Source organism: Chelonia mydas, chromosome 2, assembly GCF_015237465.2.
Source record: "Chelonia mydas isolate rCheMyd1 chromosome 2, rCheMyd1.pri.v2, whole genome shotgun sequence".
In the NCBI taxonomy this organism is placed as follows: Eukaryota; Metazoa; Chordata; order Testudines; family Cheloniidae; genus Chelonia; species Chelonia mydas.
In genome coordinates this window covers 109,674,656-109,698,044 of record NC_057850.1, presented here as the reverse complement: position 1 = coordinate 109,698,044, position 23,389 = coordinate 109,674,656, and the positions used below count along the sequence as shown (strand labels likewise).

The 23,389-nt window shown below is 39.9% G+C and overlaps 1 protein-coding gene and 1 long non-coding RNA gene across 2 annotated transcripts in view; one reads left to right on the top strand and one right to left on the bottom strand.

Moving 5' to 3' along the window:
• Positions 1-16,875, bottom strand: part of CAP2 (cyclase associated actin cytoskeleton regulatory protein 2) — an 86,605-nt gene extending 69,730 nt beyond the window's left edge. Inside the window, exons 1-3 of the mRNA XM_007054875.4 lie at positions 16,557-16,875; positions 5,221-5,345; positions 1,559-1,659 (exon numbers count right to left, since the gene is read on the bottom strand). Of these exons, the coding sequence (XP_007054937.2) occupies positions 1,559-1,659; positions 5,221-5,344 (225 nt within the window). The 5' untranslated portion in view covers position 5,345; positions 16,557-16,875. The remainder of the gene's footprint in view (positions 1-1,558; positions 1,660-5,220; positions 5,346-16,556) is intronic.
• LOC122464535 lies at positions 8,757-21,319 on the top strand. Its single transcript, XR_006288671.1, has 3 exons — positions 8,757-8,861; positions 13,857-13,964; positions 21,121-21,319. It is a non-coding gene; the product is annotated as an uncharacterized LOC122464535 (long non-coding RNA).
• The last annotated feature ends 2,070 nt before the right edge of the window (positions 21,320-23,389 follow it).

Genomic DNA, 23,389 nt, shown 5'->3' with positions numbered 1-23,389 from the left:
TGAGCCACCCATTTGCATGTAGCTTTATGACATTACCAGGATAGACAGGATGTTGCAAGCTGTGATCAGATGAATCCATCCTTTGTCCCTCTGCCACAGAAAGTGAGCTGTAGCTCACAAAAGCTTATGCTCAAATAAATTTGTTAGTCTCTAAGGTGCCACAAGTACTCCTTTTCTTTTTAGAAAATACAGTATACTTCTGATTATCAAAACAGTGTGGGGGACACAGATTTTATCTCAGTAATTGGGAGTTTAGATAATCGAGGGCAGGAGCCAATCAGCAGCAGGGTGGTCTCCCCCAGGGCCGGGAGCTTGTCCTCCTCCTCCTTCTCACAGTGCTTGCCAGGGGTCTCTGCTCTGCCCCACTCATTCAATCCCATGACAGCATGGCTGCAGAGGGCCCCCTGTACTGCCACGGCCGGTGACATTTGATCCCTGCAGATGCAAGGTGAGGGAGGGAGGTCTTAGTGGGGCACAGCAGAGATCCCCATACAGGACTCTGCTCTGCCCTGCCAGGGCTGCAGCCTTCCCTGCACTTTGCACCTGCAGGGATTGGGTGTCACTGACCCTGCAGCTGTACAGGGAGCCCTCTCCAGCCCCGCTCACTCACTTCCATGACAGGGCTGCAGAGGGCTCCACACACTCCCATACAGCAGCAGGGTGGCCTCCCCATGCCTGGGGGCTCCTCCTCACAGTCCTGGCCAGAGGTCTCTGTGCTGTTATCAGAACCTCCTCATTATCTGAATCCCATCCTTGTCCCCCAGCATGAGAAACAAGCCACAGAGAGTTATGTATCTCATGCTGGGGGACCAGGAGGGATTAAGATAATGTGTATAAGATAATGAGTATATTGTCACTGAATTTTAGAAAAGACAGTTTAAAAAAAATAAAAACCCAGATCACAAAAGGGAGGTATCAGCACATAAAATGACCACATTCAATGTGAACTAATTTTGTCTTTATAAAACTTCCTTGTTACAAAATTTATTGCAAAAGAAAAAAGAAACAGGCATAGATTTAAAAAATTGGGCAGATTAAAAACAATTTAATAATTTAAAACAAAACAAAATAGGCAAAAGTCCTGAAAATAAAGAAAGCAGATGAGGATTAAAATAAAAAAAAACCCAAAACTTAAGATCTGGAACCGAGTTGTGCACATTAATACCCTTCTTACTTCATATTGCTTTTTATTCACTTGTTGCACCTTGTCTTTAATTAGGCCCCAATCCTGCAAATATTCATGCTCTTGCTGAACTGTACGCAATGGGACTACTCATATTGTGTATGCTAATGCATATGTGTAAGGTTTTTTTTTCTACATTAGTGCCTTGTATTGTAAACTCTTTGTGACAGGGACTGTATCATATTTTGTGTTCATACAACCACTAGTACAATGCGGTTCTATCCGACTGAGACCTCTGGGAACTACTACTACTAATAATTAAAGCAACAGCAATGAGAATTCCATAGCCCTCTCCACAATCAAGGCTGGTAGAGGAGGTTTTGTGTATTTAGAGACAACCACAGTTATACTGGGGAGAAATGGGAAAATACTCACATGTATCTTCACATCACCTTCCAGGATCTTGCTATTCCTGAGAAACTCAGCCACACTCCCATTTAACAGTCTATCAAAGGCTTCTACGTACGGTGCTACACCTTTGGGAGAAAGGCATTTCATTACAACTGGTTCATAAAGTCAGTAATTTGTAATACTGTCCTTTGCTGCCAGAGGGAAAAATACTGTAGAAATGGGAAAAAATGGTTGTAATCTTTTACCATATTCACTGATTTGTAAAATCAGTGAAAATTAATGCATCACCATTATTTCCAGCAACAACCAAACAATATTGCTCCCAGTGGAACCTAGCTTGCAGCGTGAAAATAATGTAATCTATATACTGTATGTGGCTAGCGGCCTTTGTGCTAAAATAACAGGTGCTAAAATGAACATTTTTCAATATTGCAAAGTCAGAATGACCGGATAAGCATGATTTAGACCTTTTCATTAACACAGTGCTATTAATATACATAAAACAAGTGTCATCCTCCTAAAGGAATCTGTACTGAACCACTGCTATGTTTATTCCACACACCCATTCCTGAAGCTTTATAAAGTGTTTGGCAGACATTAAAAACCAGTAAGTCAATTTCTAGTAAGATGGGGCTTCAATATGGCAATAGTGCAATTCTACTATATGAGGGAATCAGTTCCTAAGCGATCAGTATACTGAAGCACAGCATTGGAATCTCCTTGTTTCATTGTCTGAGTTTACAAAACTGTAAATTCCATTAATGATAAAAGCTCCTCCGGTCACTGGAAAAAATCTAACTTTACTAAATCATTAATCTCAATGACTATGTGACCTTTAACATACCAAGCTGATGAGTACAAGCACAATTTTTCATATAGAGTATACTACTGTCTCCTGATATAGTGGATTCCATTTAAACTGGACGTGGATTGTCTGGACTACTGGGAAACCCAGGTAAGAGTCAGTTTCTTACACCAAACTGGCTTTCTGAATAACCTTATATATCATTTAAGCCAGAGAAAGTAATCTTTTCTAGGATGTTTTCCAGTCCCTTTTTCACTCCCTGATATGCCGTCATATCCTCTCTATGGCCCCGATCCAGCACATATGCAAATTTAAGCTACTCAAGTGCTTTGCAGAATCAGGGTCAAAATTTTCTCCTGCCTCTCTCCCTGAGCTTCCCCTCTACTTGGTAAAAGTGAAGCCTGTTCTGAAGGGACCCCAGGCTTTGCCCAGTGCTGTCTTAACCAGTTGGCACTGCACTACGGCAGAACCCTGATTAATAACTCTGAAAGCTCTTTTTGCAGTAACAGCATTTTGGCCCTTTGACAGAAAACACTAGCTTTGACAATGAGGACTTGGAATTGCCTATGTTTAGCACTCTGTGCTTAAGCTGCTTGATGGAAAGCCTAGGCTGTCCTGTTCTCCTTATGTCACTTACTTTTCTCTCACCTTCGATTCTAAGGATTTCTGGGCTTTTGTCCATTTGAAATGTTTATGTGTAAGTTTCTTGTGGGATCTACCACACAAAGATTTTTATGGTGGAGAAGAAAATGTTTTCCAAAGCCTATTTATATTCTTTGTAAAAATCCATGCCAGTCTCCAAGAGACTCCATTTTAAACTTTTATTTTGGAGCACGGAGACTCAAACAGCAGCCCATCAACTACACTAACACTGTAGAAAAACAGAACACAGCTACACATATTTTTAGGAAGCAAAGCTGCTGATTTATGAGATCATATCCTAGAGTTTGCTGTGGACCTCTCTGTAATTCAGAAACTGCATGTTTTTCCTGCAAGCCTGCCACCATGATCTTCAGGACCAAAATGTGTACTCTTCTCCATCAAGCCATGTATGATAAAGATATTAACCAATTAAGATGGAATACAATATACATTCAAGCCTAACTTATCACACATATATTCTGAAGTAAGCAATGGTAAATTATTTGGGTCATTACTATGGAAGAACATATACTCTTTTACATGAATTCCTGTTTTAAATGAAATAAAGACCTTACTATAAGACAGGTGCAACTGTAAAGCTCTAAGACTAAGTTGAGTGATAACGTGGCTTAAAACATGTCTTTAGGAGGTATGCCCAGAGCCTCCATCTTTGAGGGGCACAGTTAAGGAAAGTGACGTGAATAAATACAGATGGGGAACTCTGTGTGTCATGTTACTGAGCCACATTCATCTCTGGTGAGGAACTTGGGCCATCATGTTTAGCCATAGAGACCATTTGGAATGGGAAAATCTGCCCTGAAACAAACCATCACAGGCATATAACGTATAGCTGTGCTCATGACACCACACACATAACAATGGCCCAAAATGAACACTATTGCTAGAACGGCTACCATCTCTCCAAACTCACGGATTGCTTGAGTGTGACACTGCATATGATGTGGGCTCTATGCACGCAGCCAGCACAGCCTAGGTTCTGGGCTCACATCTGTGGCAACTGCCTGCGGCAGCCGTGCTATACAGGGAATATCCTGTAGCCCCTGGTCCTCCAGGAAACTTGGGACTGACGGATGCAGCCTCCAGAATAGGCAGGGCCAGACCAGCTGGAAGATGTGTTTATTTACAACCTCTCACAGACAGGCTTTGCTGGTTGACTTCCTGTGCAGCCCAGCCAGGATTTTAAAGCAGCACTTTCCCCAGTGGTGAGCCCCCCATCTGATGTAGCTGGCCCCATAAGCACAGGGTTGTGCAAATTTCATGGGTAGATGTGGCTTTGCAATTAAAATAATCAGAACAGGGACCTTAGTAACAATGGCTCCAATCCCACAGTGAGCTTTCTGTGGATGCAGGGGTCTTCCCCGCAAGGAGCTCATTGCAGGACTGGAGCCTATGTTTTGAAAATACACAGTTTTTAATAGTTACTTATTTTCCCAGCTTCTGTGTGGGTCATGTGTTTTTCTCTGACTATTCATTCATGCAGTTTTGCTTAACCTGGAAATTTCAAGGACAACCAAAAGTCTAACTTAAGAGCTGCACAGTGTTAAGTATGGCTTGGCAACATGGTACAGACAGGTGTGGGTAGATTGTGATCCCAGCCTTCCTTCCTCTGTTCCAAACTCCAGGACTTTGGAGATGCACTTCTGGGGACAGAGGATGAAAGAGAGCACAAAATAAGGCCAATGCTGCGATAGTGGCAGCGATTAGTGAGCAAATGCTTAAGAACAAGTTCAGCTGTTATTAAGGGGATCAGGCAATTACATGCAGTGTTTCTGCACAGTGAAATTCAATTCAGGGAGCTGGAAAATAAATCCAAAGTTTGCACTGCTGATTTCTTCAGTAAAATGTATGTTCTGACTTTTCAGGAACACTCATTTCTTCTGCTAATTAGCCTCAGCAGACATTTGCAACTGGTGAGCACTCTGTAACAATATAAACAGTAAAACAGAGCAATAAAGCTTGAAATATGGACTATATATTTAAGATTAGTTCAAATCTTGAATTTTCTAGGGCATGCTAACGTATGATTAAGATTAAGGATGCCTCCTGACATGTTCCAACTGAGTCTACAAAAAGAAAAATATTGCTTTCTGCTAATGTTCAGCTCTTAAGGGGCTGGGATTGTTCTCCCTCTCTTGGAACAAAAAACATGCTCCACTTACAAGCTATATATCTGGCATTCCAAAAAAAGGCATGCAGTTCTCGAAAGAGCCACTCATACCTCCATTGACTCCATTTACAGCTCCACACTCCATTCCAATGGATCTGTGTGAATCTGAAAACAATGATTCAAGTCGAATTACAGCTTTTTCCAGCCTCTCCATCAACACCTGTGTCTCCGCCATTCTAAAAGACAGAAACAATGTTAGACATTTGAATATGAGCACAGGTTTTACAGCACTATCATTCTTCTGTAGTTTTTGGTGATTTTAATTTTCATCAATTTCTAGGATAAGGACAGGTCTACTGATCTCCTTTATAAAAACTACTTAGCTTGCATCATCGCAACATTAGAAAAACAATCTCCTCTCTCCTCGCCAGTAAATTTAAATTATATTTTAAGGGATGGGTTTCCAAAAGTGGTCTCTATTTTTACATTTCCAAATGACAGGTACAAATGACTGTCAGTGCAATTCTGGTTACGTGCACAGCCTGACGGCACCTGCAAATTAGGTACTTAGATATCCAAGTGACTGAAATACCGTTGCAAATAATTGTTGGCATAAGGTTGTGCCTGCAATCATTTGTACCTGCTATTTACAGATACAATACAGAACGCTAGTTAAGTCTGGACTAAAAGTTGTGTGAATGTACACTCTCTCCTTGAATTTCCTAGATCTTTCCAATCCTCGTATATACTGTGGTAAGATTCTGTCTTGGTTGTTTTTACTAATGACTACACACCTTCAATTCAAGAAACCAAGAAAGTCTTGTATTTGCTTCTTTAAGATCTGACCTCTCATCAGTTAATGTTGTCTTCTTTCCCTTCCAAAAGTACATGATGTGAACAAATCAAATAAACAGCTAGATTTCAAAGCATGGAACCCCCCCCCTTCATCATTTACTTAACAGGTTTCATGCACACATGTTCCGTTTAAGGTTGTGAACATTTTATCCCAGTAAATGACATCCAGGGTATGCATATGTTATTTCCTAATAAACATCACTGTGAAAAGTGTTAATCCCTCAGAGATACCACATGTGTAATACTAGATTCCAACAAACTGCATATTATTAAGCTACACTAGCAACCAGAACAAACACCATTGTGCTAATTACCTGTCCCCGTACTGTGGGGAGAGTGTCTAAAGTACTATTATTAGATAGCCAAATATGCAAAGAGAGTTTTTATCATTATTATTACTACATATTTTTAATTTTTTAAAAAGATGTAACAGGGTATTAGGATTCTACATATAGATGCAGAGCTCTTCTGCTGATTCACCTTGGCTGTCAGGCTAATGGGTCCTTTTAGCTCAACCCTAGTAGTTTAATAAGGTTTGTGCGTGACTACAGAACAAGAAACTAGAAGTAAAAGCCAGTGGATTCTACAGGGAAAAACCCTAGGAACAGACATTTTCAGGAAAAAGCGTTCGTCGAGGTTTATACTTTGTTCTCATTTACATTAGCAACAAAGGCAAATCCTTGGATGTGGGTAAGCTTGGACTAGATCCACTGTGCATGGTGCAGGGTGGGAACTCAACCTGCCTACAATAGATGTGTACATTGTTCTTTTTGCAAAATATAATCTGCATATTCAGTGAGTGAGTTGGTCATAAATATTCCAAACATTGTTTGTTTTTTAACATACTGGGTATTTTGTCTGAATGAAATAAGATAGATGGCACCAGGAGAGCTTCCACAATGTGCAAGATTTTGTGAAAACATAAGAACTTTTTCTTAAAATAAGTATTGTACACCCCTAAAGAAACTACAGACTCTCTTCTTTCCACATTCTACACAAATCTCATGTGCTAAAGTCTAAAACTCAAGTTGTAAAAGACTCTAAAGTGAGGTTGGGCTGACTCATCATCTTGAAATAAGGACCATCTACAGTCTAAGTTAAGACAACTATCTGATGTAAAAAACACAGCTTTCTTTTTCTTACAGTAAAGACATAGCCTACCTGAGCCTGGAAAAAGCTTGGAACAATATCTCTGAAAGGTGCTCACTAGGATGTTAACTCAGATGCCCAGTGATGATAATTTAAATATCAACGCTGTTAACTATTTCATGCATGTAAAAAAGGAGAGGGGGATCATAGACTTGCACAATTTACTGTGATATCTCAATTTGGTGTCACAAGTGGGTGGTGTTGACGGGGGGGTCACCATTTATTTTTTCTCCAAGCCCAAGGAGCCTAGCACAGCCTATGGAGACGTGGGCAGAGCATATTTTATAGGCAAACCTTAAAACAGAATGACCATTCCTTCCCCTACCCCCATCTGACCTCTACCTACAAATATACTTATGTCTGTAACCTAGGAAAGAACAAAACTGCAGAATAATTTCTCTGGACACTCTTCATCTCAAATATTTTCCAACATAGCAGACAAAGAAAGAGCAGCACAAATGGGCCTGCTCCTGCCATCATTCTGTATGGCTGACAGGAGAAAAACATATTGCTTTGTCTCAAGTAGAAACAAGCTGTAATGAGTCCATGAGGGTAAGTAGCACAGTGACATAAGAAAATAAAAAAGTGAAAAAACATGATGACAATCAGAAGAGCAAAGATTCCAGTTTTGAACAAAGGAAAGGTGGTAGCCTCTTAAGTATAGTTTTACTCTGAAAAGTAACTGTAAAAATAGTGTCATAGGGTTCCATGTTTAGTGGGCCTTTTTGATTCCTTACCATATTCACTCAGTTTAAAATTACAAAGATGGTTTGTTTTTTTCCTAGCTGCCAGCCCCTTCAAAATCAGCCTGGGATCTGAAAGTCAAGCTGGGTCCTTTCTTTCTCACATATCTCCACCACACTACAGATAGTGCAGGGCAAATTCTGCCCTCGGTTGTTCCTGTACAACCTCATGAGATGCAATTTGGAAGTTGTGTGACTAAATCCCTTGCACTGCTTGGAGAAATCACTGTCATAGTCTTCAAATTATAGTGGCCCATGCATTTGCTCTCTGATAAGATGTAACTGAACTACAAAATATACAAAAACCAAGCCTCCAGTATTCTAAAAAGGTAGCATCTTAAAGCCAACCACAGATTTATTACAGGTTTAGAGTAGTATGTAGCAATCTATATCAGGAAGGCTTTTTTCATCTGCTAGCTAAGAAAGCAGTACAACATATACTAAGTGAGGAGAAACATCCCAGCACGTTCCTGGAATTCTTCTCAAACTGGAGAAGCATTCAATCATAGTTTAATTGTCATAAAACACAGCCAATGTAAGATGGAAATGCAAAGAATAGCTACTTTCCCCTGTTATTGACATGTAACCTCCTTTAAATTATTACAGGTGTGTTGGCATTTCCTGGTGAGGAACTCAAAACTTTGCTGTTCCCCACACTCAGGTTGTCCATAAAATGAGGCCCCACTGTGCCAGCCAATGCAATGGCTTATGGTTTTAGGGATTAATTCCAGTCAGAGACACTAAGGTGGCGAAAGGGGAGAGGAAGAATGGGACTAATTAAGTGCAGCAGAACCTATTTAGTTTCATCACCTGAAAAGGGGTGGGAGGGAAGAGGAGTAGGAGGAAGAAAAGGAAAAGAGCATGGGTAGTGAGTTTGCTTCACCATAAAGCATGAGTGGCAGGAGGAGACAAAATGGGGATTTCTCTCATAGAAGACGGTGAGATAGGAAGAGTGTGTTTGCCAGAAGCTTGCATGTTAGAGAAACAGAAGTGCTACCTTGTATGGTTAGTACTTTGTTTTTATGTTAACTCCATGGAAAGAATGTAGTTAGAGACATGCCAAATTAATGTCAATTTAGATTAAACAAGAATCCCTGCAATAAAACCCTACCTAGAGAGAGGGTGACTTTGTACTCAAACCTGAGCCTTTGGTGAGCTTTCTTCCAATTTTGCCCAGTGCTTCTATATCCTGGGAAATTTCCCCAAATCTGGGAATTTTTGAGTAAAATGTTTTGAATGAAAATTCCCAATTTCCCAAGTTGAAACATTTTATTCAAAAATTCCCAGATTTGGGGAAATTTCCCAGGATATAGAAGCACTGCTGGGAATTTTTCACCAGATTTGGGAAGATTTGGGAAATTTTTAGCGCTAGGTTGGGAAAAGTTGGCATCACGATATAGAAGCACTGATTTTGCCCTTGGCCCTGCTGCAGGTTGTTTTAGGAACAGTGCTCCTAAGTGTAGAGGACAGCTGTCTGTAAAAATGTTATAAATATATTTTTTTTAAATTATGCAATGCTCTTGCATTTTTATAGCATTTTGATTTTTTGCCAACATTTTGACTAGCCTTAACCGCCTTGGAAAAAAATAGGCAAAAAATGTGTGTGGGAGGGGTTTTTTGGTTAAAATTTGAAATGGAAAAAATTGTCAGTGTTTGAAGCTTTTGACTGGTTCTAGTATGGTACAAAGTATAAAGGAACTTTCATACCTGTGTCTTGATGGATACAGATGATGAAAACTGATGTTCTATTAATGAAAATGGGTCTTTTAAATATTATATATATAGCCACAAGATGGTATCCAAAAGGGTTTTTTCTGTGCGCTACACTCTTCAGGTACAGTGTTAAGTCTTAAAAGCCTTTTTATCAGAAGAGACCTCTATGGAGAAGAGAAAATCCTGACTTTTCCTTGTTTTCTCCTACTTATCCCCAAGTTTTTTTCCTTTGTTTGACTTCACAGAGTTGGTATGCAAATTGACTAGTACCACAGAGCCTATCTACTGTGTGTTTGGTTTTTCTGTCACTTTTCCTCTTTCCTGTGTTTTGTCCAACAGACTAAAGTTTAAAAAAAACAAAAACATTCAAGAGGCCAGTGTGGCATTTTATATTTTGACAGTATTTTATATTGGGAGAGCTTTCATTTAAAAAAATAAAAATCCCATCCATCAAAACAGAGACTAAGATTAGAAACACATCTTAAATTTCTTATCACATCCCAATTTAGTCTCATATAACTACAGGTAAGCAATAGCACATGCCAGGATAATTATTCAAGAATCTGTGTATGCACACACTGTGCTGAGGTCTTTGAAATATTTTACTGATTCACATTTTTGAATATAGTATGTGCATATATATTTAGTATCCCTTGAAATAGCAGTTCATTCTCTAATTACACATGAATATCCAGTTGTTTTAAAAAACAAAAACAAAAAACCACTCCCATCCACAGCTGAATAATTCTTAATGCTTCATCAATGGTGATGACAAAGAAAAGTTCATTATTTAATGATCTACTGTAGCAATCAAGGATTGCCAATTTGATGGAGTTAAAATAACGAAGGCAACCCATTTCCTACTACATCCTCCTAATCACTTATGCTACCTTTTATGTCACTGTTCTCCCAGTTCTCGCCTTATCTTTTGTCTGGTTTTACTTGCTTCTCTTTGTGACAATGAAGTGTAAGATTTTAAGTATTTTTCCCATCAATAGATATATTGTGTTCTTAGGCACCCCTTTGCCATGTATTAGCATAATACTTTTCAAGTAATCAAACATTCTATAGGGCTTGCAAGCTACTTAATTACATGCCACAAGTCCAATTACTGTATGCAAGCAAAATGAGCTGCTGAACTTGGAGAATATACTGCATGCGGCCACAGATGTTGGAGTTGGTGAAGTATGACTACTACATCCAATAAGATTGAATGGTAAAATCCTTAACTAAATTAGAGTTCTATCTAAGTTGTGCTTTTAAAACGCATTTGTGCTATTTAAAAGGGTATGCTTCCCAATGCAAAGAAGTTGTCAGTGTTTCACTTCTTTGACCACAGAGAATTATGGCAAACAAATAAAAAAACATGGAAGGCAAGAAGACATTAGTCTCTAGGCAAAACTTCCAGAATTGGCAACAGTTAAGTTGCTGTTACTACCACTTAGGACAAACTTGATCGTTTCTCTATAGTATACCCTAGCTCTCGAGAATATCCATACTCTGTCAAATCCTGCATTCCTCATTCAATTTTGTTTTATTCAGGCAAAATGGGCTGTCAATGGGTAATCTTTTCTAAATCCTAGAATATCAGGGTTGGAAGGGACCTCAGGAGGTCTTCTAGTCTAACCCCCTGCTCAAAGCAGGACCAATCCCCAACTAAATCATCCCAGCCAGGGCTTTGTCAAGCCTGACCTTAAAAACCTCTAAGGAAGGAGATTCCATCACCTCCCTAGATAACCCATTCCAGTGCTTCACCACCCTCCTAGTGAAAAAGTTTTTCCTAATATCCAACCTAAACCTCCCCCACTGCAACTTGAGACCATTACTCCTTGTTCTGTTATCTGCTACCACTGAGAACAGCTTAGCTCCATCCTCTTTGGAACCCCCTTTCACGTGGTTGAAAGCAGCTATCAAATCCCCCCTCATTCTTCTGTTTTGCAGACTAAATAATCCCAGTTCCCTCAGCCTCTCCTAATAAATCCTGTGCTCCAGCCCCCTAATCATTTTTGTTGCCCTCCGCTGGACTCTTTCCAATTTGTCCACATCCTTCTTATAGTGTGGGGTCCAAAAATGGACACAGTATTCCAGATGAGGCCTCACCAATGCTGAATAGATTGCTCAAGATTTAAGAGAGACTGGGCAGGAATCCTCCTGCAAATTCAGGAGGTAGGGAGGGAGGGAATAAGTAACTACTCTGCTGCTATTAATACTGCATTCCATGGGCTGTATCAGCTGTGGCTTCACAAAGCCTGATTCAACTCCCACTAAAGTCAGTGGAAAGACTCCAATTCTCTTCTAAGAGATTTAGATCAAGTTCTAAGTGAGGCCTGTGGCATACTAACTGACCACTCTCCTAGCTCACTTCCCACCACACTCAAATCCTCTTTCATGCTACCAGAGAAACATGCCATGGATTTGTGGAGCACTCCTCTGTCCTGCCCCTGCGATCCTAGTACTTAGGGATGGGGGAGGGGGCTTTCTGCAAAAGGAGGTAGAATAACATCATTTGAATCTGACTTATATTAATGAGAATTGGTCCATTTCTGTAAGAGAGCTAGAGTAGACTTTTTAACTGGTACTAGTGGATTGAGAAAGGAGGATGGAAAACAGTTACCATGAATATACTCCATGATCCAATAAAATTTCACCATCAGAAAATGAGGACAGTTCAGCCATATCATAATTATAAAATCCATCACTCATGGACCACATTTAGCCTGAACTTTATAAGCAGAGGAAGCACTTCATTCAATATGGGAATGCAGCCACTTCTGGTATGGAATACAGCATTGGTCTAACAACTCACAGGAGTTTAGAACAAGCAAAGAATACTGCCCTGTCCTGTTGAAACTACAGAAGAAATGGCAGTTGGAAGAATGTCTGGAATAGGGCTAGGACATGGTGGGTACCATTATTACTCTTGCAAAAAGTGCGGTGATCTTTACTGATGACAAGTAATCAGGCCCTTTTTTCATGTCTCATTCCAAAGACAAAGGCTCTAACAGAACAATATCTCCAAAACTGTGCTGGGGCATGTGTTCGCTTCTGACACAGAATGAAGAGTGCCACCTACTGAATTACCAACAACATTTCTTATAGCACCTTGGTTTCTATTTGAAGATCTTCCCTCTTAATAGTGACCAAGCTCAACCTTACTCTGTTTATGAAAACTAACAGCTATATATCCCAGGGTGACAGAGTTGTACGCAACTTATCCCATGTCAGAGTTTCAATGTGTGGAATTATGAACTCCAGAATGACCAAGTTAGCCCTGATTAGGTCTTGTTTAACTTGACCATTTGTACAGTTAACCTTTTCTAACATGGCTGCTCTGATTGACATGAAATCTTTATATGGCTGAATTGTTCTTTTCCCTAAACCCACTGGTGGTTAGGTACAGAATGTGTTGAATCATTGCTTGTCTTGCTTCAGAAAAGTAACGCCTTAATATGTAGTTACAATGATGGAAAAACTGGACTGAAATATTACAAATCCTATGCTGTAATAGGATTTGAACTCACTGCCTTGGAACTAAATCAGATACTTTAACCAATTATGTAGTTGGCCACTTATCTACCTTTTAACTAGGCCACAAACCTTATTCATTGGGCCAAGTGATTCCCAATGCACAGCAGTACCTGCACATCAGGCTTTTATAATTAGTACTTTTGACTGCTCCTGCCAGCTGAGTCTTGAGATGCTGAAGACCACTGGCCACCATTGGCTCAACACTTCACAAGAGTGAGTCACTCTCTTTATGTGTGTTAACACTGGTTGGAACCATTAGACTGAAGTCTCCAGGAGCCCAAGTGCCACTGTAAGTTAATATGTATAGATGAACTAGAGGTACATACAAAGACTTAGAGCCCGAACAAGCTCTCACTGATATCTATAGGAGTCAGACTGGGCCCTTAGTCTGAAACTATTATCAGTTTTCCAAAAGATTTGGGAACTCTTGGTATAGACTAGACAGCTTTGATCACCATTCATGGGAATTTATAACTGTTAATTAAGCTATACAAAAGAACTTTCCTTTTGCATTCCAAATACAAGAGAAACATCTAGAATTAAGAGGAAAGAATTTTCAAAAATTGAATAATTCAGCCAAAGTCTCTTCCTTAGTTTGTTATAAGATCTACGTGCCTGAAAACTGAGCGCAAGTTAGGGTTAACTTGCTCTTTTGTTTGCCTAATAAATGTGAGAAGTAAAGGAACTTTCCCAATTTTTACCTATAAAAATGTCTTACTAAGACACACCTACTAAAATTATCTTTTTTTTTTTTTGCAGGTGATTTTTAGAGCAATGAAGTCTGCACAAATCAACAAAGAACATTCCATTAAAGGTACTTTGCATGTCAGCATTTTTCCTATATGGATCTCAAAGCATTTTACTAAGGTGGGTAAATGTCCTTATTCCTTAAAGACTGTAAACTGAAATAGAGCAAAATTAAATGACTTGCATCAAGTCACACTAAAATCAGTGGTAGAGCCAGGCACAAAATATGGGTGCCCCGACTTCCAGTCCTCCTGCCTGCTCCACTGGGCCACATTCTTTCTCCAGTGTATGATAATTCAGGGTAAAATCCCAGATTCCCATCAAATTTAGTCCTGTATAGGTGGTAATTTTAGTGTTCTTTTGGAGCCACTATCAGGATTTTCAGTTATTGCTCTTGCAAGGGAGATTTAGGTGAGTTATGGTTTTGAATGTGGAAGTCTGATATGAACATAGGTAAACAAATATTTCTTTGTTTTCACTTTGGTTAATATAGGATCTTCGTATACCAAGATCACTCACCATTAGCTATAGGACTGAGGATACTATGCATTTTTTTTCACTGAAGTATTTGCCATTGTCTACAATGGATGACCAAGCCATGTAATGTGTTAGACCTACTATAGTAAATAATGCACGCCTTTTTCATTTAATAGAGAAAACAGATTTTATTCATTACACTTGGAGTTCTGTATGTGCACCATCTAGATCTGAGCAGTGCTCGCTTTCTTGAGGGAGAAGAGGTTGATGAATCACAGAAATTGTCTAAGGACCCTGTAACATTTTATTACAACAAAGATCTAAAACGTCAAACTATTCTACACACCTCGCTTCTCTATAGAAAAAGCACTGTTCATAGTATTACATTGTTTAAAAGCTTCTCCCCCCCATTCAATTTTGTTATAAAATCCTTGTTTTAAAGTTTATAGTGTTAAACAAAAGCTAAAGGAAACTTTACTATTCTGTGAGCTGTAAACAAAAGAAAAACCTGCTTCAATATGTCTGAGGCATAAAAATTAGCATGTGAAAATGTTCACTTTGCTAAATGTATTAATACCTTATGCAATAAGGACAGCTTTGAGAAACAGTATTTAAGAGCTTGCAATTTTGTGGGGGTTTTAACCACCCCCATCATCTACAATATACTTTTAAAAATGCCATTCACTCCCTGAAATATGAATGGTTTGCAGATAATGATTTCATAGAACAATGAAGCATGGTACCCACTGAAACAAATATCACTTTTGTCTTTATCTCCTGCAGCATTTTTTAAAAACACAGTAGTCCCCCTTTTTTAAACAACTGTTAATATAGCTGCCTGTTGATCAATGTGTTTTTCTTTAAATATATTCTATCATTGTATTAGTAGAACACATTTAGATAATGAAACTTTGGAAGTCATTTTTTCAAAAGTCCTTTATTTTAAAAAATATGCTGATTATGATGAAATTTGGTCTGATTTGGTATAAGCCATCAACTGTGTTTGTCTATTGCAAATATATGGCTCTAAATTACCAGTCATTTTAAAAAAAACACATTTATTTTATAGTCTTTCAGGTGGGCTCATGATCAGTTCTACTCTGCTATTGTGCAAAATGAATCTGTTGAGAACATTCCTTTAAAATGTTCATTTATTTCAAAATGCAAGGTGTATGTAGGCTTTGAGTTCCTTGATTCTTCTCTCTTGCTCTCTTTCTCTCCCTCCCCCGCCTTTGGTTTTGTAGCATCCCTATAAGCAGGAGTCTCTGTCTTCCCTATAGCTAGTATATCCTAAACTGCTCTTTAACCCTTTGCTTTCCATGCAGCTATACCTGTAGGCTAATCACTAACCTATGTCTCTTGTCACCTAACATTTTGCTTCTGTGGCTCTAGCCTAGCCACCATCAAACAGCCCTGGCTCCTGAACAAAATTAGCCAATCTTAGTCTTGCACTGCCCGAATCAGCAGGGCATCACTTGACACCATCAGATCTAAACGAAGAACCAGAGGGTTTCCGATAATCTCTTAGAAAGACATGGTGATGCGGGGGTGGGGTTTCTAATCCAACACACTTCATGGCTATCTACCCTCAACAAGCCAAATCCTGCAGTGCTGCTTTCAGGGGCTGTCATACACCTTCCCTCCTCCTCAGCTGAAGACGAGGTTGAAAAGCAGAATATGCAGGTACAGCTGTAATAATAAAAGCCCTGGTTCTCTGTAAGCGCGTCTCTACTGCTGCGTGCAGCTGTCAGCCTGGCTTCATGGGGGGCGGAGGGGGGGTGAAGTGATGTTGGGGCTTCTCAGGGGCTGAGCCGAAAGTTGAAGAGCGAACCGGGGCCCTGGCCAGCAGCAGGCCACAGCCCCAGGCAGAGCATGTGGGGGAGGCAGCACCAGTGTGCAGAGCTGACCCAGATAGAGGAGGCACAGGCAGCTCTGCCGCTATGCAGCCCCGCCCCAGAAGCCCGCCAGGGCAGCACTGCTTGGGGATCATGGCACAATAAACCCCCTACCCCCACCCCTCAGCATCGCCCCCCCCCCCCACCTGTCCTCTGCAGGCAGCAGCCGCTTGGCAACGCAGGGCCCCTCTGCACGGCCCCCTGCAGCCGCCGCTCCGCCTCGCGCGCGTACACACACATACCGCCCCGCTCCGGATCGCCCCCCCCCGAGGCTGCCCCCACCCCAGCCCTCCTGCGGGGCCCCCACAGCCGGCTCCGCTGCGGGCTGCTCCGGAATTACCTGGCTGGAGGAGCCCCCTGCTCGCGTCCTCGCTGCGGGGATAATCCCTGGCCGCTGCCTCCTTCCCCTTCCCCTCCCCTACCGTGGGAGCTGGTGTCAGTCAGCCCGGCAGAGCCACACGCACCGCCGCTTCCGGGAGCGCCAAATAAAGCCAAGTCCAGCAAGAGAGAGATGGAGAAAGACAGCAAAGGGGGTGAGGGGCTGTGTGAAAATGGAGAGAGAGAGAGAGAGAGAGAGCGAGCGAGCACTGCCTCTCAGCAGCTCCACCAACAGCCCTGTGTAACAGGCGGAGAGGAAGTGGAAATCTTAGCACATCACTAGGGAGGAGGCTGGGAAAAGTGGGCTCGCCAAGGGGAAAGACAGCAGGTTGGGGCGGGGGGGAAATGGAGCAGGTGGGGGAAGCAAGGATCTGGGGTAATACCTTGCCCTGAGTGAAAAGCTGGGCAAGGGAAAAGGAAATCTACTCTGGCTTGCTACCCAGGGCAGCCCTGCCTGGTCTTCCCTCTGTAATATGGAGACAAGGTGGGTGTGAGGTAATAATACCTTTTATTGGGCCAACTTCTGTTGGTGAGAGGAGAGGCGAGCTTTGGAGCTCTTCTTCAAGTCGGGAAAAGAGTTCTCTGGAGTGCCAGAGTTTGTCTCTCTCAGCAACTGAAGTTGGTCCAATATAAGATGTCACCTCACTTACCTTCTCTCTCTCTCATATCCTGGGACCAGCATGGGTGGCTGTAACAACACTGCACATCTATCGAGATACACAGCCAGGACAGTGCCCTTCATTGTCTCTCAGACATAAGGACAGATTCAATCCCAGTGGAGTTCCACTGAAGTCAGTGGAATTAGGCGTGGTCTATGCTAGAAGAGTTATAAGGGTATAAATATATTGGTTAGTGCCATGGGGAGGAAGCAGAATGTTTTTAAATTCAGGAGATCTAGAAAAGTCAGTTTGCCCCTAAAAGGAAAATAATTGCCTGACGTAAAAAATATTTATTTCACACAGTTGGGATTTGTGGCAGTTTCCCCTGTTGTAGGTACATATATATTTAAAAAGTCCTTATGTAACAATATAGATGATTTTCTATAATTCAATGTTGGAACTCTATAAAATATGGAACATAAAATGTTTGTTTTGAATTATATAAGTGTTAATTGGGATTGAGGAAACTATACATTAATGAAGTACTGTCTAACCAATTCAGCAGAGCTATATATTTGTATATGGTGAGATATAAGAAAATATGATAGAGAAAAGCTGATGGCAAAGATCAACAAAAAATGTCTTGCAAGCCAAACTGTCATCTTGCTGGATAGTGAACTAGTTCATAACTAACAGGAACTGATGCTGCATCACCATATACACAATTATGAAAATATATCTATTTGGCTTGTTGGCCTTGATCAAACTCCTACTGAATCAGTAGAATGAATCCCATTTACAGGTTTTAGGAGGGAAACAGATTAATATGAACTGAAGTATCGCAGATACTCACAGATCGAGAATAGAAACAGGACAAATGAAAAGAGGGAGACGAGAGAAAAGAAAGTATGGAGAAAGAGAGAGAAATGGAAAGATCAAAAGTTCACTGAATATATTACATTCTGAAAGATCCATTTTAATGTTCCTCTATAGTCTGGGGAGATAATAGGTTAATGCGATAGAAGGTTTAATTTGATAAAATGTAAACAGATTTCTTCCTTCCAAATGATGGAAAGTTCATTTGAGACAATGGAATACAGTCAAGATCAGAAGAGTTTTACAAGCAAATTATTAAACAGTCATTTGTAAGCACGCGGAGGAAAATAGGGTTATAAGGAATAGTCATCATGGATTTGTCAAAAACAAATCATGCTAAACCAACTTAATTTCCTTCTCTGACAGGATTTCTGATCTTGTGGGTTGGGGGAAGCAGTAGATGTGATATACGTTGCTTTTAGTAAGGCTTTTGACCCAATTTTGCATGACATTCTCATATGCAAACTAGGGAAATGTGGTCTAGACAAAGTTACTATAAGGTGGGTGCACAATTAGCTGAAAGACCATACTCAAAGAGTAGTTATCAATGGTTTGCTGTCAAATTGGGAGGTCATATCTAGGGGAGCCCTGCAAGGGTCAATCCTGGGTCTGGTACTCTTCAGTATTTTCATTAATGACTTGGATAATAGAGTGAAGAGTATGCTTATAAAATCTGAAGATGACACCAAGCTGAGAGGGGTTGCTAGCACTTTGGAGGAGAACATTAGAATTCAAAATGACCTTGAAAAATTGGAGAATTGGTCTGAATTCAAGAAGCTGAAATTCAATAAAGACAAGTGCAAAGTATTTCACTTAGGAAGGAAACATCAAATGCACAGCTACAAAATGGGAAATAACTACTGAGGTAGCTGGAAAGGAGCTGGGGGTTATAGTAGACCACAAGCTGAATATGAGTCATCAGTGTGATGCAGCTGCAAAAAAGGCTAACATGATGCTGGGGTGTATTAACAGGAGTGTTGTATGTAAGACAAAGGAAGTAATTTGTCCCATTTTACTCAGCACTGGTGAGGCCCCAGCTGGAGTATTTTGGCCAATTCTGGGCATCAGAATTTAGGAAGGATGTGGACAAATTGGAAAGAGTTCAGAGGAGAACAACAAAGATGATAAAAAGTTTAGAAAACCTGACCTATGAGGAAAGGTTGAAAAAACTGACCATGTTTAGTCTTGAGAAAAGAAGACTGAAGGGCGACCTGATAACAGTCTTCCAATATGTTAAGGGCTGTTATAAAGAGGCTGAAGACCAATTGTTCCCCATGTTCACTGAAGACAGGACAAGAAATAATGGGCTTAATCTGCAGCAGGGGAGATTTAGGTTAGATATTAGGAGAAACTTTCTAACTATAAGGGTAGTTAAGTTACGGAATAGGCTTCCTAGGGGGGTTGTGGAGTCCCCATCACTGGAAGCTTTTAAAAACAAGTTGGGATGGTCTAGGTTTGCTTGATCCTGCCACAGTGCAAGGAGCTGGACTTGCTAACTTATTGAGGTCCCTCCCAGCCCTACATTTCTATGAATCTATAAGCAAAAATGCAATACATTTAGCTAAGCACTAGGGTTATAAACATCACCCATTTGTATCATAGACTCATAGAAATTAGAGATGGAAAAGACCTACTAGGTCAATCCCCTTAGCAGAGTAGGATTGTTCACTTGGGTACCAAGATCGTAGATGCCCTATAAATATCAAAGATAGATAAATAGTTCCCTATAATATATTTTCTAGTGCTTTGTTCATTCTGGTTTCGAACATCTTAAACAGGAGCTACAGCTACCAATAAAACAAAATAAATCAGAATGGGCATCCATCACTTCCTTTAAGAGAGGCCTTGTCTACACTACGGGGGAAGATTGATCTAAGTTATGCAACTTCAGCTACGTGAATAACGTAGCTAAAGTCGATGTACTTAGATCTACTTACCTCGGGGTCCACACTATGCGATGTCGACTGGAGAAACTCTCCCATTGGCTGCCCTTACTCTTCTCGTTCAGGTGGAGTGCAGGGGTCGACAGGAGAGTGATTGGCGGTCGACTTAGCGGGTCTAGACCCACTAAATTGACTGCTGATGCATCGATCACTGCACGTCAAACCCCCGGTAAGTGTAGACAAGCCCAGAGTGTTGGATGACATCAACTGAGCAAAGGGAACAGCAACAAATGGTAAATTCAATAAGAGGAGAAAATAAATATATCATCATTGTAAATTACTTCGAAGTACAGAGGAAACCTAGTAGAAACAAAAGACCTAAAAGCAGGTATATGTCAAAATATACAGTCCTAAGAGCCATGTCCACTTCTGTTGCTATATAAATAATAAAAATAATATTAAAAGACAATACCAGGAAATAGAATTCTTATTAATGGTTTTCTAAAGAGTAAAAAAGGACAAAAGACCTCCAAAATAACTCTTATGAGCCTGTTTGTAGTTTACAGAATACTGTATATGCAAATGTAATGAACAGATGACTCATTATAAACTATTTCAACCTCTCAAGAAAAAAAGACAGGCTTTGGATCGCAATAGAACAGGTGATATGAAACTATATGGTACTGACTTCAAATGGAAATACGTGTGTACTTAAGGATTGCAGGATCAGGCTATAATGGCTGAGCACTCTGCCCATGATCCAGCAAAACATTGATGCTTTGGTGCTTAACTTTATGCACATGAGTTGTTCCATTGACGTCAATAATTAATAATAATGATTATCTTTCAGCATGTGCTTAATTATTTTTCTGGATCGTCAGTGTGTTCAGTCACTTTCAGGATAAAACCCTAAATCTTCAGAGAGACTTCAGTACTACTTATTAATTTATGGAGGCCTGACCTACAATTCTTACTCAAGCAAAACTCCCATTGAAATTAACAGGAGCTTTGACTGAGTTAAAAACTGCAGTAGTAGCCTCTTGCTAGAGAATTTATGAGATTAAATTTTAATGCTGCATGAAGTATGTTGTACTGTACTTTAATGGATCATATTTAATATACCTTTGGTTGTATAATCTTTTCATTTTACTTTTTGACTTTCACACAGATTGTTGCTGCACCCAAGGCTTGCATACTTTAGTTCCTTTTCTGGAAGAAAGAGTAGTTCTGAAATTCTGAACAGATCCCACGATGAACTACAGAGTCTGTTACAGAGATATACTATGTCAAGCTCTATAAAATAAGAGAATTATATTCTATAAAAAATACTATGATGCACTTTTTTTTACCTGCATACTCATTTTTACAGAGACGAAAACTGAGGAAAATGTTAAAAATCCTCTCCTCAATCCTTATAATAATTCACTGGGAATAAAATTACAAAGCATATGTTTGAATTTGTACTGTTGAAAAATTTTACCAATGACATAAGCCATATCTGATTGATAAATGAAACTTGGAAACAAACAAATATGGTTATTAGTTACCTTGATTTTATAAAGACAATTCTGTTGAAGCATTGCAGAACAAAATACCATTGATTAATATTAATTAGATATTGATTTCAAGCCAATATATGTATATAACACAAATGGGAGTAGCTTGTTCAGAACATCTTGGCAGTTTGAATTGCGAGACATGCCTATCTCATATTGCAATCTACTCAGGACATATCTTGATATCTTTTATCTATAAAATCTGCATCTTAGCCTATTGAACCAAGTAAATATATATAATTAATTAATTGAATGGAGCATTTTGTAGACACCTTGCCTGTATCAGATATCAAGATGTGCAATGAATGAAACAGATACTGTCAAAAAAGAAGAAATATGAGCAAACTAGTTAAAAACAAGGGGAGAATCTGTCTTCATTCATTTGACCACCTGTAAGAAAAGGTTAGAGCAGATTCAGATTACATGTAGTCTCAGATAGGGTATTATACTATCTCTTTTTGGTCTCATTTACTTGTTATGTCTTATCTTTTAGATTGTAAGCTCTTTGGGGCAGTGACTGTTATTTAATATATATTTGTACAGTGCCTAGCACAAGAGGGTCCTGACCTGGCTGACCTTTTGGTGCGACTACATAAAAATGTTAAATAATAAACACATGGTTAGCTTTAAGCATGTGGATAATCTTTTCCCTATTTAGCACAGCACATAAGCATTCCATGTGTGTTTGGGTATATCTACATAGCAAAAGATACACCCAAAAATGGGCTAGCCTACCTGAGCAAGCTTGAATCCAGCTAGCATGAGTAACAATAGAGTGAAGACAGCATAGCATGGAATTCAGAAAGGGTTAGCAAGCCAAGTACATACCCGGGTCCTTACCAGGCTTGGACTGCCCACAATGTGTTGTCTTCACTGATATTGTTACCTGTCCTAGCTGGATTCAAGTTAGATCAGGTAGGCTAGCCCTATGCACAGCTTTTGCTTAAGTGGTTTGCTAATCAGAGATGGAGTACCAGTGGCACCTTAGAGACTAACCAATTTATTTGAGCATAAGCTTTCATGAGATACAGCTCAAAGTGAGCTGTAGCTCACGAAAGCTTATGCTCAAATAAATTGGTTAGTCTCTAAAGTGCCACTAGTACTCCTTTTCTTTTTGTGAATATAGACTAACACGGCTGCTACTCTGAAACCTAATCAGAGATGATTACTCACACGCTTAAAGTTCAGTAGATGCTTAAGGGTTTTGCTGAATCAGGGCCTTAATTTAAAAAAAAGCTATAATCTAATGTCCTGAACACTTTACTAACATGAATAAAGTGATTCATGTGTCCGTTTCATTAAGTTCAGGGGACAGTTAACATGGGTAAAGCACAGGATAAGGCCCTAAATGTGCTCAGTTTTTGCATTACGCTACTCCATCTCTGTGACGAAAGGATGGGTAATGATTTAGAGTTACAATATACAGGTATTCATTCTGTTGCTAAAAGAAAAATTCTTTCCCTACAATATTGCTTTTCTGAATCAGTTTCAAATGAAGTTTTATGTTTTCAATACAAAATAAATAAAAGCACAACAAACACACACACACACACACACACAAAACCCCAAGTATTTTCAAGCAGAATTACTTATTTGAGAACCAGGAAAAGCAACAAAGAAAGAACAAATTCAGTTTTCATGAGAGCCAGCATAGTGTTGCTCTGTAACACTCACCTTGAATGGGTTTACAGCATTGTCCCTCACCAGAGAGCTTTACATTTAAAGGTGCAGCACACACTGACCCAGGCCAACTTTTTGATGCACTTCTGTCTCATTAGTCTGTAAGCACCGATGAAACAATAACTCCAAAGGAGTTGTGTACTTTTAGTTGTAATGGGCTATTAACTTTTTCACTGAAGAATCCTCAGCACCTCAGTTTGA